This window comes from Orycteropus afer, unplaced genomic scaffold (genome assembly GCF_000298275.1).
Source record: "Orycteropus afer afer isolate SDZICR_OR568_19922 unplaced genomic scaffold, OryAfe1.0 scaffold00108, whole genome shotgun sequence".
In the NCBI taxonomy this organism is placed as follows: Eukaryota; Metazoa; Chordata; class Mammalia; order Tubulidentata; family Orycteropodidae; genus Orycteropus; species Orycteropus afer.
In genome coordinates this window covers 7087380-7102949 of record NW_006921695.1, presented here as the reverse complement: position 1 = coordinate 7102949, position 15570 = coordinate 7087380, and the positions used below count along the sequence as shown (strand labels likewise).

Here is a 15570-nt window from a genome sequence, read left to right as displayed (position 1 = left end):
AGAATTACAGCTTTAAATTATATTAGATACATTTTTAACTGATTTAAAATGAAGATCTCCCTAGTGAAGGAAGCCTTTTGTTTAAATTAGCATGAGTAAAACAATCTAGTATCAATCCAGATCCAGTTTTCATATCTTTTTTTTTTTTTTTTGCCTTAGAACCCTTTGATAATCAAGAGGAAATTAAATAGATAATACTCATAGGGATCTGTAGGGATCAAAAAGCCAACGTAAACTGCTAACTAGGGGAAAACAAAACCTATAGTTATATAAGTACTATTAGAAAATTGTAATTGGTAGGATCATGGTATAAATTCATTAAAACATGCCAAATTAATCTTGAGAGAAGTAAGTCCTAGGTGGAAGTTATTGGAAAGGATATTAAACTTAATCGTAAGGATGTAATAAGAATCATCAGTGGTAATTACAGCAAAGCAAATTTCAACTAAGGATAAGGAGGAAGTTTTTCATAACTGAAGATAAGCAAAATGGAACTGGCATCCAGCTTCTACATTGGAAATAGTGGAAGCTAGATGTGCAGCTACCATTTATTAATAGGGTTGCTCTATCGCTGTATTGGTTAGAATGGAGACATGGATGAACTTAAAAAGTTTTATTCAGTTTGAATAAATTTCTTTTTAATATAATTTTATCTTCAAATTATCAGTCATAGAATGCCTCATAATTAGAGGTGGTTGTAGAGCTTGGCTGAATAAATTAAACCATTTCCTCAGAATAAGAAAAGATGCTTTTCTGTTTTGTAGTTTAAAAAAAAAAAAAAAACGTTTTCAGTGGACAAATACATTTTTGGAGTTTTTAAGTAAAGAGAAAATAGAACCTAAGGAAATGTTAATCATAGAAGTATGTGGCTAAGAATAAAAATCAAACCCACTGCCATGGACTCATAGCAACCCCAAGGCTGTAAATCTTTACAAGAGTAGATTGCCTCATCTTCCTCCCACAGAGCAGCTGGTGGTGGGTTTCAGCCACCGACCTTCAGTGGCCAAATGCCTTAAGTCACTGTGCCACCAGGGCACCTTAAGAATAGAAAGGGGGACCAAAAATAGAAGGGAAGAAGAGTAGCTAAATAGACTGAAGCACAAGGTAAGCAGAAACTATTATGTGGAAGTACTTTAACTGGGGAACTCTTTGAATGTTTGTTATTCGGTGTCAGAGTTGTAGGCCTTGGTTACAAAGGAACATCTCAAATTTTGTATAAAGAAGCAAATTTGTGATTTATTTTTATAGAAGGGGGAAGTTGTTGATAGATCCCCCTGGTTTTTGCACTCTACAGGAAATATTACTGAAAAAGCCATCTCAGTATATTAACCAGTGTGGTGGTTATGTTTGTGTGTCAACTTGGCTGGGCCTGGTTGAATGGCTGGGCAGCTCGTGGTAGTTACTCCCCATAATGAGACTGGCAATCAGCTCCATGGTGGGATCTACCACAAGCAGCTAAGTAGCTGCTTTGGGTCTGTGGTCTGCTTCCCATATACAAGCAGTAGCTTTGAGAATGGTCTCTAGCATGTGGCATGCTTAGACACCCTGCTTGTAGCCTTGCCATTGCTCAGCAGCCTGCCATGCTCTGCTGACCTCAGGACTTACAGTGTACTTGAATTAATGACCTGCCTTGTGGTTTGTTAACATTGGGACTGTGCCTTTTTACTTGTCAACCTTGGCTTCTCAGCCTCAGCAGCCAGCAGCTGTCTGAGTGGAAAAAATGCCTCTAGCTCCCATTGGGCCAGGAGCAGGAGGCAGAACTGGACCCCAAGGTTGAGTGGCTTTCACCCAGCCCCTAGAACTTGGCACTTTGAACTTGGGCTTAAAGCCTCCAAACTGTAAGAGAATAAACTTCTGTTTGTTAAGGCCATCCCATTTGTGGTATATTCTTGTTAGAGTGGCACTAGGTAACCAAAATAGTTTTGTTACTATAACTTTTACTACTTTACAAACCGCTTGTACCTAATTTTGCGCAATAGATATATTCTGCAAAGAGAGTGGCAAACTAAATTTCGGGTAGCATTATACGGGCTGGATTAATCTTTCTTTAAATGTCTGTTTCACTGGTTCTCAAAATGTCCTCATATCATCATCACCGTTACCTGAGAACTTGTTAAAAATTCTCAGTCCCATCCAGACCCACTGAATTAGACGCTCCGTAGGGAGTCATAAACCAAAAACCAAACTCACTGCTGTTGACTCAGATCCAACTCATAGCATCCCCTCCTTGGGTTTCTGAGGCAATTATCACTATGGAAGTAGATTGCCCAGGCTTCCTTCCGAGGAGTGGCTGGTGGGTTTGAACCACCAGCCTTCTGGTTAGCACTCAAATGCCTTAGGCAGTATGCAACCAGAGCTCCCGGAGAGAGGCATAGTAGTCTGTTTTAATAAGCCCTCCAAGTGATTATGATGCCCACTGAAGCTTAAGAACTACTGTATGACTTTTCTATGTCAAGATACATTTATGTTCTAAAATTATACTTAACTGTCTTTAATTAAATCTGAGCTTATTTCAGTAAAAATGTTATTCCAAGAATTTCAGGTTTAGAGTCTTAATTATGTTGTTAGTTGCCACCTAATTATAGAAGCTTCTTTAAAAATATGTAATATTGAAGGTGGTAGTGAAGATGTTTTACAATCCATGTTCCTTGAAATAACAAGCCAGGAATTGATGTCACATGCAATTAAAGATCCTGTCTCACATAAATTTTGGGAAGGGATGAATTTTATCATCCCAATTTGAACATCTAGACTATATATTAGGGGTTCAGAGAAGTTGTATGAGGAAAGCCAATTAATTTAGTTTAATTTAGCTTCTACCAAATTAATTGAGCCCAAAGCTGTTACCATAAGTTAAAACTAAAAAAAAAACATAACTCCTTTAAAAATACTAAATGGTTGTATTTTGAAAAGGCTGGGTTAGCACATTTTAAACAGACTAAGTTACCAAAGAACTAGAAACTTAGACTTTCATGAACACTTCCTGCTACTTGAATGGTCTTCACTTGCAGGTGATAGAAAATTTTAGTGTTGAACTTAATATTTATGTATATACTTATGTATCAACTGTTTTTAAATTACAATGGCAAAACTGGCAGGTAGACCTAAAGCTCTTAAACCGCAAGTAAAATGGGATAAAGATGATTGGTGAAATGTAGCTCATATATAAATAACAAATCAGGTTCCAAACTCATTTCTAGACGTGATGCATTCAGACATTTTTCGCATTCAGCTTACTGAGTTATTGAACTGTGTGTCTTGGAATGCCCTTCAATGATGTGTGTGGATTTTGTCACTGTTACAGTCCAGGGAAGCAGAAACTCAGCATGCTCCAAGTTTAGTTTAATTTTTATCAAGAAATCCTAAAGGTCTGCAACAGTGTTTCATATGTAGCATATAAGTGATTGCTTATATTGAAATGATTGCTTCATCTTAAATCAGGCTAATTAACTATGTTTTTTTCTCTTCTTTCTAAAGGTTGAGTTTACAAGCGCTTTTTTGTTTGTTTTGTTCTTTAGATTATCATGGCAAAACCAGCTGGTGGTCCAAAGCCTCCAAGTGGGAAGAAAGACTGGGATGATGACCAAAATGATTGAAGAGCTTTATTGTAGGTGAAGGTTATATTTATAAAAATTATTCTAGGAATTGCCCGATGTTTTCTTACTTTCTTTAAGTTCTTTGTGTTTATATCCTTAGCTGGATGGTATAATAAATGTGTTGCTACTATCTAAGCCACATTGTCTGATGACCACTGTTTATTGGATCTAAATGAAAATATCATAAACGTCTATTTCATGTAAGTGTGTGCTACGAGCTAGAGATAGCTTGAGGCCACAGTATTAAGTTGTGTGATTAACAGGAGAATGATAAATGCTTGTGATAAAACAAAATGTATTTCCTGACTTACAAAATTAAGTCAGTTTTATTAAGTAGAGCCTGTTTTTTCTTAAAGACTGTTGAAAAGACAAAGAAAATTATAAACAGTCAGATAATACTTTATGTAAGACTTTAAGAGCTCTGGTGGCATACTGCCTAAGGCATTTGACTGCTAACACAAGTTGGCAGTTCAAACCCACCAGCCACTCTGCAGAAGGAAGATGGGGAATCTACTTATGCAAAGATTTCCCACCTAGGAAGCCCAATAGAGGTCAGTATGAGTCATAAGCGACTCGATGGCAGTGGGTTTGGTTTATGTAAGACTTACTATTATATGTATTGGTTTGATAAGATTCCTGAGTAGCACTGAAATTTTGTTTTGGATACTCTCTTTAAAGGAATTTTTGAGGTATAAATATGACGAGGTCTTGGATTAACTCAACAAGGTGTTAGGGGTAATGGATCTCTCCCAGGACTGTACTAGCAAGAAGGGTTCATTAAGATGATATCAAAGAAATCCTAATATAGCACCTTCTATGAAGTTTAGACATGTTTGATGTCCTTTATTTTGAGTTGCATGCAACTGAAACACTGGCTAATTTTGGTAAAAAAGAATTAGCAACACAGCACATGGGATTCTCTGGCATGCTGGCATTAAGGGGACCCTGGACCCCAGTTACTTACAGTCCCAGGAATGAGGCTAATTCAGTTTGTGTCACAATTTTCTACCTTGGCTCAGTGCCACCACACAGTCAAATGCAGAGCTAGCCCTGCATCCTAGTTATTCATACTCCATGGCATCAGAAGGACTAAATAAATGTTTCTTTCAATTACCTACTGCCTGCCAACATCAAATATCATCTGTGCTTATAATAACACACTTATACTAAAGTTTCGTTAGCTGGTTTGAAACATTTTCTAAAAAATAGTGACCTGGTAGAATAAATCAGTACACCTTAAACTCTTCTAAGTAATAAAACAAGTTTCTGGAGTAAGTCAGTTTATTGATGTGTTTTGACCCACCACACATTAACACACAGGATTTAACTAATGCACAGTTTCCTTTCCAGAAACTAGAAATGGATAAAAACCACTATAACAATACAAAACCATTGTAAATTTTTAGGTATTTTCCCTTCAGTATTTCAATAAACATGATTTCTTCTGGCATACACTTAGTTACTTTATTATTAATTATTATTACAGCGATTATAAAAGCCATAAACGTGTTTCTGGAGAAAGCACTTTTTGAAATTCTTACAGTATTCTTTCATAAAATAGGAGGTATGCTTGTGAGTTTAGAACTTTAGTTGTAGGCACAGCTTGCACATGTGTATCGCTGATGTGAAACCACTGCCCTTTAGTTGATTCCATTTCAGAATCTGTCAAGAGGAAATGTGAAATTAAAAACAAATGGGAAGATTCAAATGCATTATTTTATGGTTTTGCTATAATGCCTGAATTTTTCAAGACCTCTTACCTTGTGGAATATCACTGTGGAGAACAAGATTAGAGAGATGACTATTTGCACTTCTTGCCTTAGCATAGGCAGTATAATGTCCAGATCTCATAGTGCCACTGTGTTCAACGACTCCATATAAGGAATATAATATCCTTGTATTTTCTTCGGTGACATTCTTCAAAAATAAAATAAAAAAAAAAAACTTAAATTAAAAAATGTTAACTCTAGTCCCAATGATACATCTCACTGGCAGGAGAATTTTCAACTATTCACTTTGAGAATTCAGAAATAATTCATGAGTCTTCAGATTTTAACTATTTTCTCCCTACCTCCCATTCTCAGCCTATTTGTATTTCACTTAGGTTTTTATTAGAAGTTGCCACCACCATTTCCCTGTTGGAAGAACCATAAAGCTGAGGCCATTTGTAATCCTTATCACCTGACCCAGATGCTAAAAAAAATTGAATTGCCATAGTTCCTTTAGGAACTTTGGGATCCATTCCTAAATGCCTCCACATCCCTGTCCTTGATCTATCACTTTTTCCCTTTTACCCAAAGTTCATAACATATCTTACATACTCCTTCTCCAATATTCTGATGGATTTCTCAACCCAGTGAAGTTTCCAACACTGTTCTTAAAAAATTTACCGTGACTTCTGTGATAGTTAAGGTTCTGTGTCAACTTGGCTGGGCCTGATTTTGAGTGGCTGGGCAGCTGGTAGTAGTTATTCCCCATGATGAAACTGGCAGTCAGTTTCATGGTGGGATCTACCACAAGCAGCTGAGTAGCTACTTTAGGGATGTGGTCTGTTTCCCATATATAAGGAGAGGCTTTAGGAATGGTTTATAGTTTTTTGGCACACTTGGACCCTGCATATAGCCATGTCTTCATTCAGCAGCCATGTTCTACTGATCATGGGACTTTCAATGGACTTGAATCAAAGGCCTGCTGTATGGTTTGGTAGTATCAGGTCTGTGCCTTTTAACTTGTCAACCTTGGGTTTGTCAGCCTCAGCACCTAGCAGCTGTGTGAGTGAAGCTGTGTGAGTGAAGAGATGCCTTTAGCTTCAGTGGGCCAGGAGCAAGAGAGCTGAAGCCCAAGGTTGAAGGGCTTTCACTCAGCCCCTAGAGCCTGGCACTTTGAACTTGGACTTCTAGCTTCCAAAACTGTAAGAGAATAAACTGTTAGATAAAGCCTTCCCATTTGTGGTATATTCCTGTCAGAACGGCAGAAGATAACCAAAACAAAGTGAAAAAGACTTGAAACAGTTACTGATGAAGATCAAACACTACAACCTTTAGTATAGATTACACCTGAAAATAAAACAACAGTCCTCACTACTGGACCAATAAGCAACCTCATGATAAATGAAGAAAAGACTGAAGTAGTCAGGGATTTCATTTTACTTGGATCCACAATCCACACACATGGAAGCAGCAGTCAAGAAATCAGATGATTTAACAATCACATTGGACAAATTTGCTTCAACAGACCTCTTTAAAATGTTAGAGAACAAAGATGTCATTTTGAAGACTAAGATGTGCCTGACCCAAGCCTTATATGCATGTGAAAGCTGGACAACGAATAAGAAAAACTGCAGAAGAACTGATGCATTTGAATTGTGTTGGCACAGAATAGCAAAAATACGATGGACTCTAAGAAGCAAGAACAAATCTGTTTCGAAAGTACAGCTGGAATATTTCTTAGAAGCAAGGATGGCCAGACTTCATCTTAGGTACTTTGGTCATGTTATCGGAAGGGTCCAGCCACTGGAGAAGGTAAGGTTATCATGTTTGGTAATGTAGAGGGTCAGTGAGAAAGAGGAAGACTCCCAGTGAGATGGATTGCCGACACTGGCTGCAATGGTGGGCTCAAGCATAGAAGGGTACAGGACCAGGCAGTAAGTTGGAACTGATTCACCAGCACCTAACAGCATGTATTGATTTCCTCATCTTTATCTCCAACCTTAACCTCTCTGCCCTATTCCTCAGACTTGTGCATCCAATTGCTTTCTAGATATAACCCCATGAATATTACAAAGATAACTTAAATTCAATGTATCCTGAGTCAAACTTACTATCCTTTTCCTACCTCACAATCATTTCTTATTCCTGTATTCTCTATCAATTTATGACCTTCTCATCTGCCTAGCCACTGAAGCAAGGCCCCAGGAGTCATCCCCAACTCCTTTTTCTCTATCACACTAAGCATCCACCTAAAGGTCTCTGCCTCACCTTCCAGAGCCAATCAATCATAAACCAAAAAAAAAAAAATCACTGCCATCGAATCCATTCCAACTCAAAGCCACCTTTGGGTTTCCAAGGTGGTAAATCTATATGGAAGTAGATTGCCCAGTCTTTGTTCCATGCTGTGGCTGCTGGGTTTGAACTGCCAACCTTCTAGTTAGCAGTCAAATGCCTTAGGTACTGTGCCACCAGAGCTTCCCCTTGGAATCTCCTCCTCTCCATCCCTTTTCTGACTGCCCCAATTTAAGCCCTCATCTGTGAACTGAACTAATTCAACAGCCTCCTAACCAGTCTCCCTGTCTTCTCTTTCCCTCCAAAAGCTCAGCCTCCTTACTTCAGTGAGTAACCTATGTAATATACCAATCTGACCATGTCATATCACTGTTTTAAGCTCTTCAGTGGCTCTCCAGTGCATACCTAATAAAGCCCAAGATCCTCACCATTAATAGCCCTCCAAAACTTCATTCCTGTCTCACTTCCCTAGCTTCACTTCCCGTTAGTCCCTATACCCTGTACTGTAAGCCTCTGCTGTTAGATGTCTTTGAGGCGATTTTTGACTTTGAGTAACTCCATTTCACAGAGTAAAACTACCCCATAGAGTTTTCTAGGCTGTCATTTTTACGGGATTCTCCACAGGGCCACTGGCAGGGTTCAAACCACCCTTATGGTTAGTAGTGAAGTGCTTAATCATTATGCCACCAGGGGTCCTGTAAACTTTGAAACTGCTTATATGAACAGTTCCTGATACACATTATGCTGTTTTATGCTGATATGCCTTTGCTCCTGTTGTTCTTTCTGCCTGGACAACTCACTTCATCTTGATTCATCACACTAACTCTTCCTCGTCCTTTAATTGTTACTTGAGGTTTGGTCTACATAACAGCCTTCCCTGAACCACCAATATGATGGATTAGGTGCATATCATCCTTGGTTTGTGTATACTGATTTTGACACTTACCATATTAAGCTGAAATTATCCATTTACATGTTTTGTGCCTCTCAGCTCCCAAGACAATGCCTGCCATAATAATTAGGGTTCAAAAAATGTTTGCTGACCTGAGTAAAAGCCTTGTTCAAAATGACTCATCTAAACCTTGAAACATAAAAATACAAAGATCAAAAGACCCACTCTTTGTAATCCTCATCAAGTTCATGTTTATCTAGGCTGCTAGTGGAACATCTGGAGAAAAAAAATGGGGGGGTGTACATTTTTTGCCTATTTTAATTTAAAAATCGATTTTTAAAAGAATTTTCTGAATAAAAACCACTTTCACCTACCTTACATTTAAGGGTGCAAAAAGGAGCCAAATCTAAGATTTCCGGGAATGTTACATGTTTGTTAACTTTGCGTAGGTTAAAACCAGCCTAAAAAAAAAAAAAAAAGATTGAGTTCTGAAAAAGCTGTACATAGTAAGTAAATAGCAGTTCCTCCCCACTGCCATAAAGAATGTCAACATTCAGCCCTAGTTCAATCTTCTTAGGAAATCTTTCTAACCACTAGTTCATGCTCAGTTGGTTTGCATATGCTAAATGCAGGTACACACACACGCACACCCCCAACATACTAAGAAAGCTCCTCCCATGGTGGAAGCAGCCTTAGCCATCCAGAGAAGACACATTAGACCAGATGTTCTGAGTGTTTAAAACTTATCAATAACACTACTTTTCTGTGAAGCACACCATCTCAATCTCACACTCTACCCAAGCTTAATGAATTTTTCAGACAGACCCAATTAGTCAACTTTATAACCAACCATAGGAAAACATTCTGAACATCCTGTAGATAGTTTTGGAATTTGGAATTGAATTTGAAAGTTGTACTGTTTACAGCTAACCCTTTCTAGAAAAGATGGGGTCATCAAAATGATGAAATTACAAGATCAATAAAAATAAGAAACCACACATAAAACAGTAGGAAAAACATCACTATGGTGCCTAAGAGCATGAGAGTTTATAGTCACCATTTTTCAGCAATTTAAGATACAATTTAAATGGCCTTTTTTTTTTTTTCAGTAACCCGATAATAACATTAGAATAAAATGCTAACGTTACTAAAAAGAGCAACATGAATTCTAGTAAAACTGAGTAAAGATTGTGCCTAAATGCTCCACCAGCTTGTGTATCTTCATCAAGTATTTCTTACTCATATTTTTTTACTTTCCTACCTCCTTGTGGTGGTGTAGTGCCAAGGCATTTGACTGCTAACCAGGAGGCTGGCAGTTCAAACTCACCAGCCACTCCTCGGAAGGAAGATTGGGCAATCGACTTCTGTAGTAATACACCCTTGGAAACCCAAGGAGGGGTCGCTATGAGTCAGATCCGACTCGACAGCAGTGAGTCTGATTTTTTTTTTTTCACCTCCTTGTTACCAGCATTGAGAAATAACACAAAACCAAAGAAATCCAGTAATATGTTGAGTTGGTAACAAATAACATAGGTGCTACATATCTTTATGGACTGAATTGTGTCCCCCTAAAATATGTGCTAGAATCCTAACATACCTGTGGATGTAACCCCATTTGGGAATAAGATTTTCTTTGTATTATTGAGGCCATATCATTGTAGGTTGTGTCCTAAACCTAATCATGTCCGAGTTATAAAAAGATCAGAAAAGACACAAGGGTGAGCACATAGATGCCACATGAGGATCACCAAGAACCAAGGAAAGTCCAAAGGTACCAACAAGCAAGGAATCAACATAGCCTAGACCCTGATTTTAACTTTTAGCCTCCAGAATTGTGAGAAAACAAATTTCTGTTCCTTAAACTTAACTGCTTGTGATGTTTCCATTATAATAGCACTAGCAAAGTAAGACACATGTTTAAAAAAATTTTGAGTAAGAGACAAATGAGGAGTACCTGCTGAAATCTCTTCAAATGAAGAGTAAGAACAGGAGGAGCAAGAGAAATCAGCATCTGCTTTTTGGCATTGGTGTAAACATGTTTCCTTTCACCTAAAGAAACAAAGACATTTTAGCACTATGAAAATCTTTTTAGACCTCTAAAACATTTACATGTGCTGCAAAGTCATTTCAGACCTCCAAATCAAGGATCAGCAAACATTTTCTATAAAGGGCCAGAAAAAAATTTCCACAAATTTTTATTGATGAAATTTAAAATAAAATAATAGTTGAATATAATTTTTATAATAGAAGCTTACTAAAGAAAACAGTAGCATTTTTTTGAGGGGATAACATCTCACTTAATTGAAGTTCAAAGTTAAGTGTTCCCTACTATGAAATCAGTTGTAAATGTTCACATGTAAAAACCATTGTTAGCTCGCAGACCATACAGTAACAGGCAGCAGGTTGGACTTGGCCTGTGGGCTGTGGATTGCCAACACGTGCTCTAAAGGATTTTTAAAGAATTGCTGTAAAATCAATACAACTTAGTTTTTGTATCTAATGTAAATAAATTAAAAGCTAGACTGAAGACATTTCAACAATTCTAGTTGAATCCTCTGGAAGTGCCCCCCCCCGCTGCCGCAATCCCATTACCCAAAGTCAAGAAAAGGTGGGAGGAAGGCTGTGTATGTTTTTCTGTTCCATATTTGAAGGAGATTACAAGAAAGCACTGTCTTCCCAGTATATCACACACAGCATCACGTTAATACACTCATCAATTAAAGAGTGGGTTCCTGGGTATCAGTTAGATGAGAGCATCATAAATGCTAAAAGAATTGCTAATGCCAAGAAAGAGGCACTATCTGCCAGGATACTGTGTGACAGCATTCCAATGGGATGATTTACCCACAGGGGGGAGGTGTTGGGGAAATAAACGATTCCACTTTAACCGCTACCGGGAGGCTATAATATACGAGCCAGTACAGTGCCTAAGGCACTTGACTGCTAACCAGAAGGCTGACGGTTCAAACCCACCAGCCACTCCTTGGAAGGAAGACTGGGCAATCTACTTCCGTAGTGATACTGCCCCGGCAAACCAAGGAGGGGTCGCTATGAGTCGGGGTCGACTCGACGGCACATAACAACAACACAGTTCTGTTTCATCCATGCTTCCATCAAAATATCCATATAGCAGAGGGCATTTATTGATGCCATCTAAATACTAATACAATAGGAGTACTCCTATGCAGTGACTCTGATGCAGTGCAAAATGTACTCTGCATATTAGTTTTACTTAAAGTAGAAAAACCTAAATACCTTTTATATTTGCCTTTGGTCTATTACACTGTCTCCGTGTGCATACTTCACAAAGCAGTTTATTTGCATCTTGAAGTTTCTCATTACGGGTAAACTGATATAAACAATGCTCGATTGACCACTCATTAGTACTGAAAGCTTCCCTGTTGGCAAGAGTACAGAAAGCAGTTTCTGGATCTTCATTTATAACCTCATAGATATTTGTCCCAGGAGTATGACTGTCATTCAGAATTTCTATACTTATTTCCTCAGGTTGAAGATCAGCGTTCAAGTTAAGGTTTTTAAAACCACTGGAAATGTCCACTTCTCCATTGCTCCCTTCCTTCATGTAGACACCATTTAAATTCTCAGTATATTCAGTGGGAGAAGATGCCAAAACCTCCAGATCATTATCTAGGTTGACATTTTTCACATCTACTTCCTCTGTGGATTTTTGATTGTCAGTTACATTTTCTATCATTTTCTCTTGGCCATTCAAATCTTTTTGATTAACACAATTTTCTTTATCAGTAACTTCCTTTGGTGAGGTATCATTGGATTTAACATCTGTTTTGTCCTGAAGTGATGCTTCAGCATCACATTCATTATTTTCAGGATGGTCAATGGTACAAATATCACTTAAAAGAAGAACTTTTCCTTGGATTTTTTGCTGCCTTCGTTGGTTCTGTGTAAAGAGTATAAAACACTTTTTTAAAAAACAAAAAAAGAGTGAACATGTGTACCACATCAGGTTTTGTTGCTCCTCAATCTAAAAAATAGTAACTCAGTCAGGGAGAGTCTAACCACAGAATTTTGATCTTAAAATTCCTTTACTATCATGGGCCAAATAAATTATGGAGGAAAGTTCTTTAATTGAAAGCAAAAGTAAACCATCACCAACTATTTAAAACTGCCAAATGGAGGCAGATAAGCAGGTGCAAGATATGGTCTGTGCTCTAAGAGAAGCATATCTAAGCTGAGTACAAAGACTAGAAAATGAAGCAACCAAGTGTTAAACTGTGGTAGGTATGACCACACATGCTACAGGAAGAGATGTACCAATCTGAAGTGAAATTAGTAGGTCAAGGTTTTACTGAGATTAAAAAATGGATTGAAAATTCAAGGATATACAAGTACAGGACTGGTTTGGACAGAGACATGGAGAGAACATTCTAGGAAAGAAATGGCCAAAAGTTAGGAAGGAAGCCTCATGGATAGAGAACAATATAAACAACATGCTTCTCAAAAATCACCTTCATTGCCACTTCACAGCCCTTTTCCAAGTAGATGCAAAGAGGCAGTTCCTCAATATTTTTGTTGTTCCCCCATGACTATTTGAGCCTTGAAATGAATTCATCCTTGTGGCTCAACTTTCAGCCAAACAACAGGCAGGCTCATAAGGTGAACAGTAACACCAAGGAGGAACACAATCCTTAGAACAACTTATCATATGAGGTTAGATGGGCAGCATGTGCCCAGGGATAAAGCTCAGAAGGCAGGAAGGGATAGGGAAAAAGGATGAATGGGAACAGTAAACACAGGGAGGAAGTGGGAAGAATGCTGGTACATTATGGGGATTGCAGTCAATGTGACAAAGTGTGTATAAAGTGCTGAATGGAAAACCAATTTGCTTTGTAAACTTTCACCCAAATCATCATAAGCAGTTGTTTGTTTGTTTGTTAAAAAAAAGACAGTTGTAATGTAGTGAATTACATGTTAGGGCTTTTCTAGCCATAGTCTTTGTAACTCATGGATTACTGGGTGGTACCATGCAAATATATGTCAACTTGGCAGGGCAGCTGGTGGTAGTAATTTCTTATGAGACTGGCAATAAACTCTGGTGGAATTTGCCATGAGCAACTGAGTATCTGCTGTTAAACTCCTGATTGTTGAAGTCAGCTACCTGGGTATTTCTTTTGGTGTAGTACAAAGTAATCTTCTGAGAAAGTTCGCTCTCTCTCAGGTGTGCAGAACTCTGATGTTGGAATTGGTTAGTTTTGCCACTCTGCCAGGCTTGAAATGATCCCTTTTAGAGGCAGAGAGAATCTCACTGCTGGCTGAGAGAGACGCCCAGATGAGACAGCAACCTGGCTGAGAGACAGCAGCAGTGGTACCAAGAGGCCCAGGACAGAGCAGCTGGCTTACCTGGTCCACAGAGGCAGAGGCCAGGCTGAGAGGCCAAAGACCAGAGAGGTGTGTCTAAAGGCACAGCAAAGGGGAGACTGTCCTGATCAATGAACTGTATCCTGAGTGTGTTCTTGAACTTGAATTTTAGCCTATTGCTTCCCTAATAAACACCATGATCTGTGAGTTGTGTGTGGCCACTGCAGCCAATTATCGAACCCAGCAAAGAGGTGGTGGGTGCCGTGGGAGGGATGGTTGATGCCAAGGTTAGTAAAAAGGCTGGAGGGTGGCAGCATGTCTGGCCTCCTAGGAACAGGCCTTCGGCTGCTGATGGTGATTCTGTCTTCCTCTTGTGTAGTTAGAGGAGGTCAAAAGATGCCACTTCCCTGCCCCTTTAGCAACAATGTTCTACATTCTGCTTTGGCAAGTAGGCCACTGGGGTCTTGAAAGTTTGTGAACAGCAATCTTACTCCCTCACAATCTGGAGCAAAGAAGAGTGAAGAAAATCAAAGATGCAAGGAAACAACTCATCCAAAGGACTAATGGACCACATGAACCACAGCCTCAACTGGATAGCATGAGAACAGAAGAACCAGATGGTGCCAGGCTACTACCAAGAATTCTGACTGGGTACACGACAGAAAGTTCTGGATAGTGTGTGACCAAAATGTAGACCAAATTCAAAATTATAAAGAATCCCCAAGGCTAAGGTCCTTAGACACCCTTCAAAACTGGAACTGAAATACCCAGGGATCACCTTTCAGCCAAACAAAAGGCCTATAAAGTGAATAGTAACACCCATGAGAAATGTACACCTCAGAAATAATAAACCATATAAGACCAAAAGGGCAGTATTTACCCAAAAGCAAAGTTCAGAAGGCAGGAACGGGTGAGAAAAAAGGATAAATAGAAACAGGGAAACTAGGGAGGAGTTGGGAAGAATGCTGCTACATTGACAGGACTACAAACACAGTCTAGAAGTGCTGAATGAGAAACTAATGTGCTCTGTAAACATCCATCCAACCCATAACAAAATGTTCAAAAAAAAAAAAGAGATTCTTCTTACAAGAATGTAGAATGCCTAAAGCACCAAGGGGTTAACATTCTGAAGAAGGCTAAAGGGCAGCATAAGGGATACAAACATTTTCTGATGTATTTCACTTAAAAACAGTAGCATCCAAAAGGAAAATGGGAAATAGGACCTGAGAAAACTGACCATAGAAAAGGAAATACAAATGGCTCTTAAAAGTAAACAATATGCTTAACCTCATTTATGTTAAAATAAATGCAAATTAAAACTCTATGATCAATATAGTGGCATTGAGGAACAGAAAGAGGTACATGAAAATAAAGACAACAAAGATGAACCCTTTTGCACATATAGTACGGCATGGTCAGTGAAGGCAGACATGGGTATGTATATGGGTCGATAGATGGGTGGACAGGCTGAACTATTAGGTATGTCTATGAAGTGGGGAGTGTACCCAAGAACATGTATAGGGTTGGCAGACAGTGGTCCTATAACTTTATGTATATGATCTGAATTCCCAGGTATATAGTGGAGCTGACAAGGGGAAGGGTTGCAGTCACTGCTTGGTCACAGCCAGCTACCCAGAGGGACCGAGTAGTTGAACCTGCAGGCTCAGGACCATAGTCGCAGAGGACATCAAGCTCAATTGGCATAACATACTACACAAAACATTGTTCCACCTCCTACTATGGC

At 38.8% G+C, this 15570-nt stretch overlaps 2 protein-coding genes across 2 annotated transcripts in view; one reads left to right on the top strand and one right to left on the bottom strand.

Moving 5' to 3' along the window:
• The window catches only part of CCT8 (chaperonin containing TCP1 subunit 8), an 18425-nt gene extending 14829 nt beyond the window's left edge, over positions 1–3596 (top strand). Inside the window, exon 15 of the mRNA XM_007943513.2 lies at positions 3519–3596. Coding sequence (XP_007941704.1) covers positions 3519–3596 — 78 coding nt within the window. The remainder of the gene's footprint in view (positions 1–3518) is intronic.
• A 1537-nt stretch (positions 3597–5133) lies between these two features.
• USP16 (ubiquitin specific peptidase 16) overlaps positions 5134–15570 on the bottom strand; it is a 35373-nt gene continuing 24936 nt past the window's right edge. The window contains exons 13-17 of the mRNA XM_007943511.2: positions 11745–12408; positions 10444–10538; positions 8864–8950; positions 5357–5513; positions 5134–5258 (exon numbers count right to left, since the gene is read on the bottom strand). Of these exons, the coding sequence (XP_007941702.1) occupies positions 5134–5258; positions 5357–5513; positions 8864–8950; positions 10444–10538; positions 11745–12408 (1128 nt within the window). The remainder of the gene's footprint in view (positions 5259–5356; positions 5514–8863; positions 8951–10443; positions 10539–11744; positions 12409–15570) is intronic.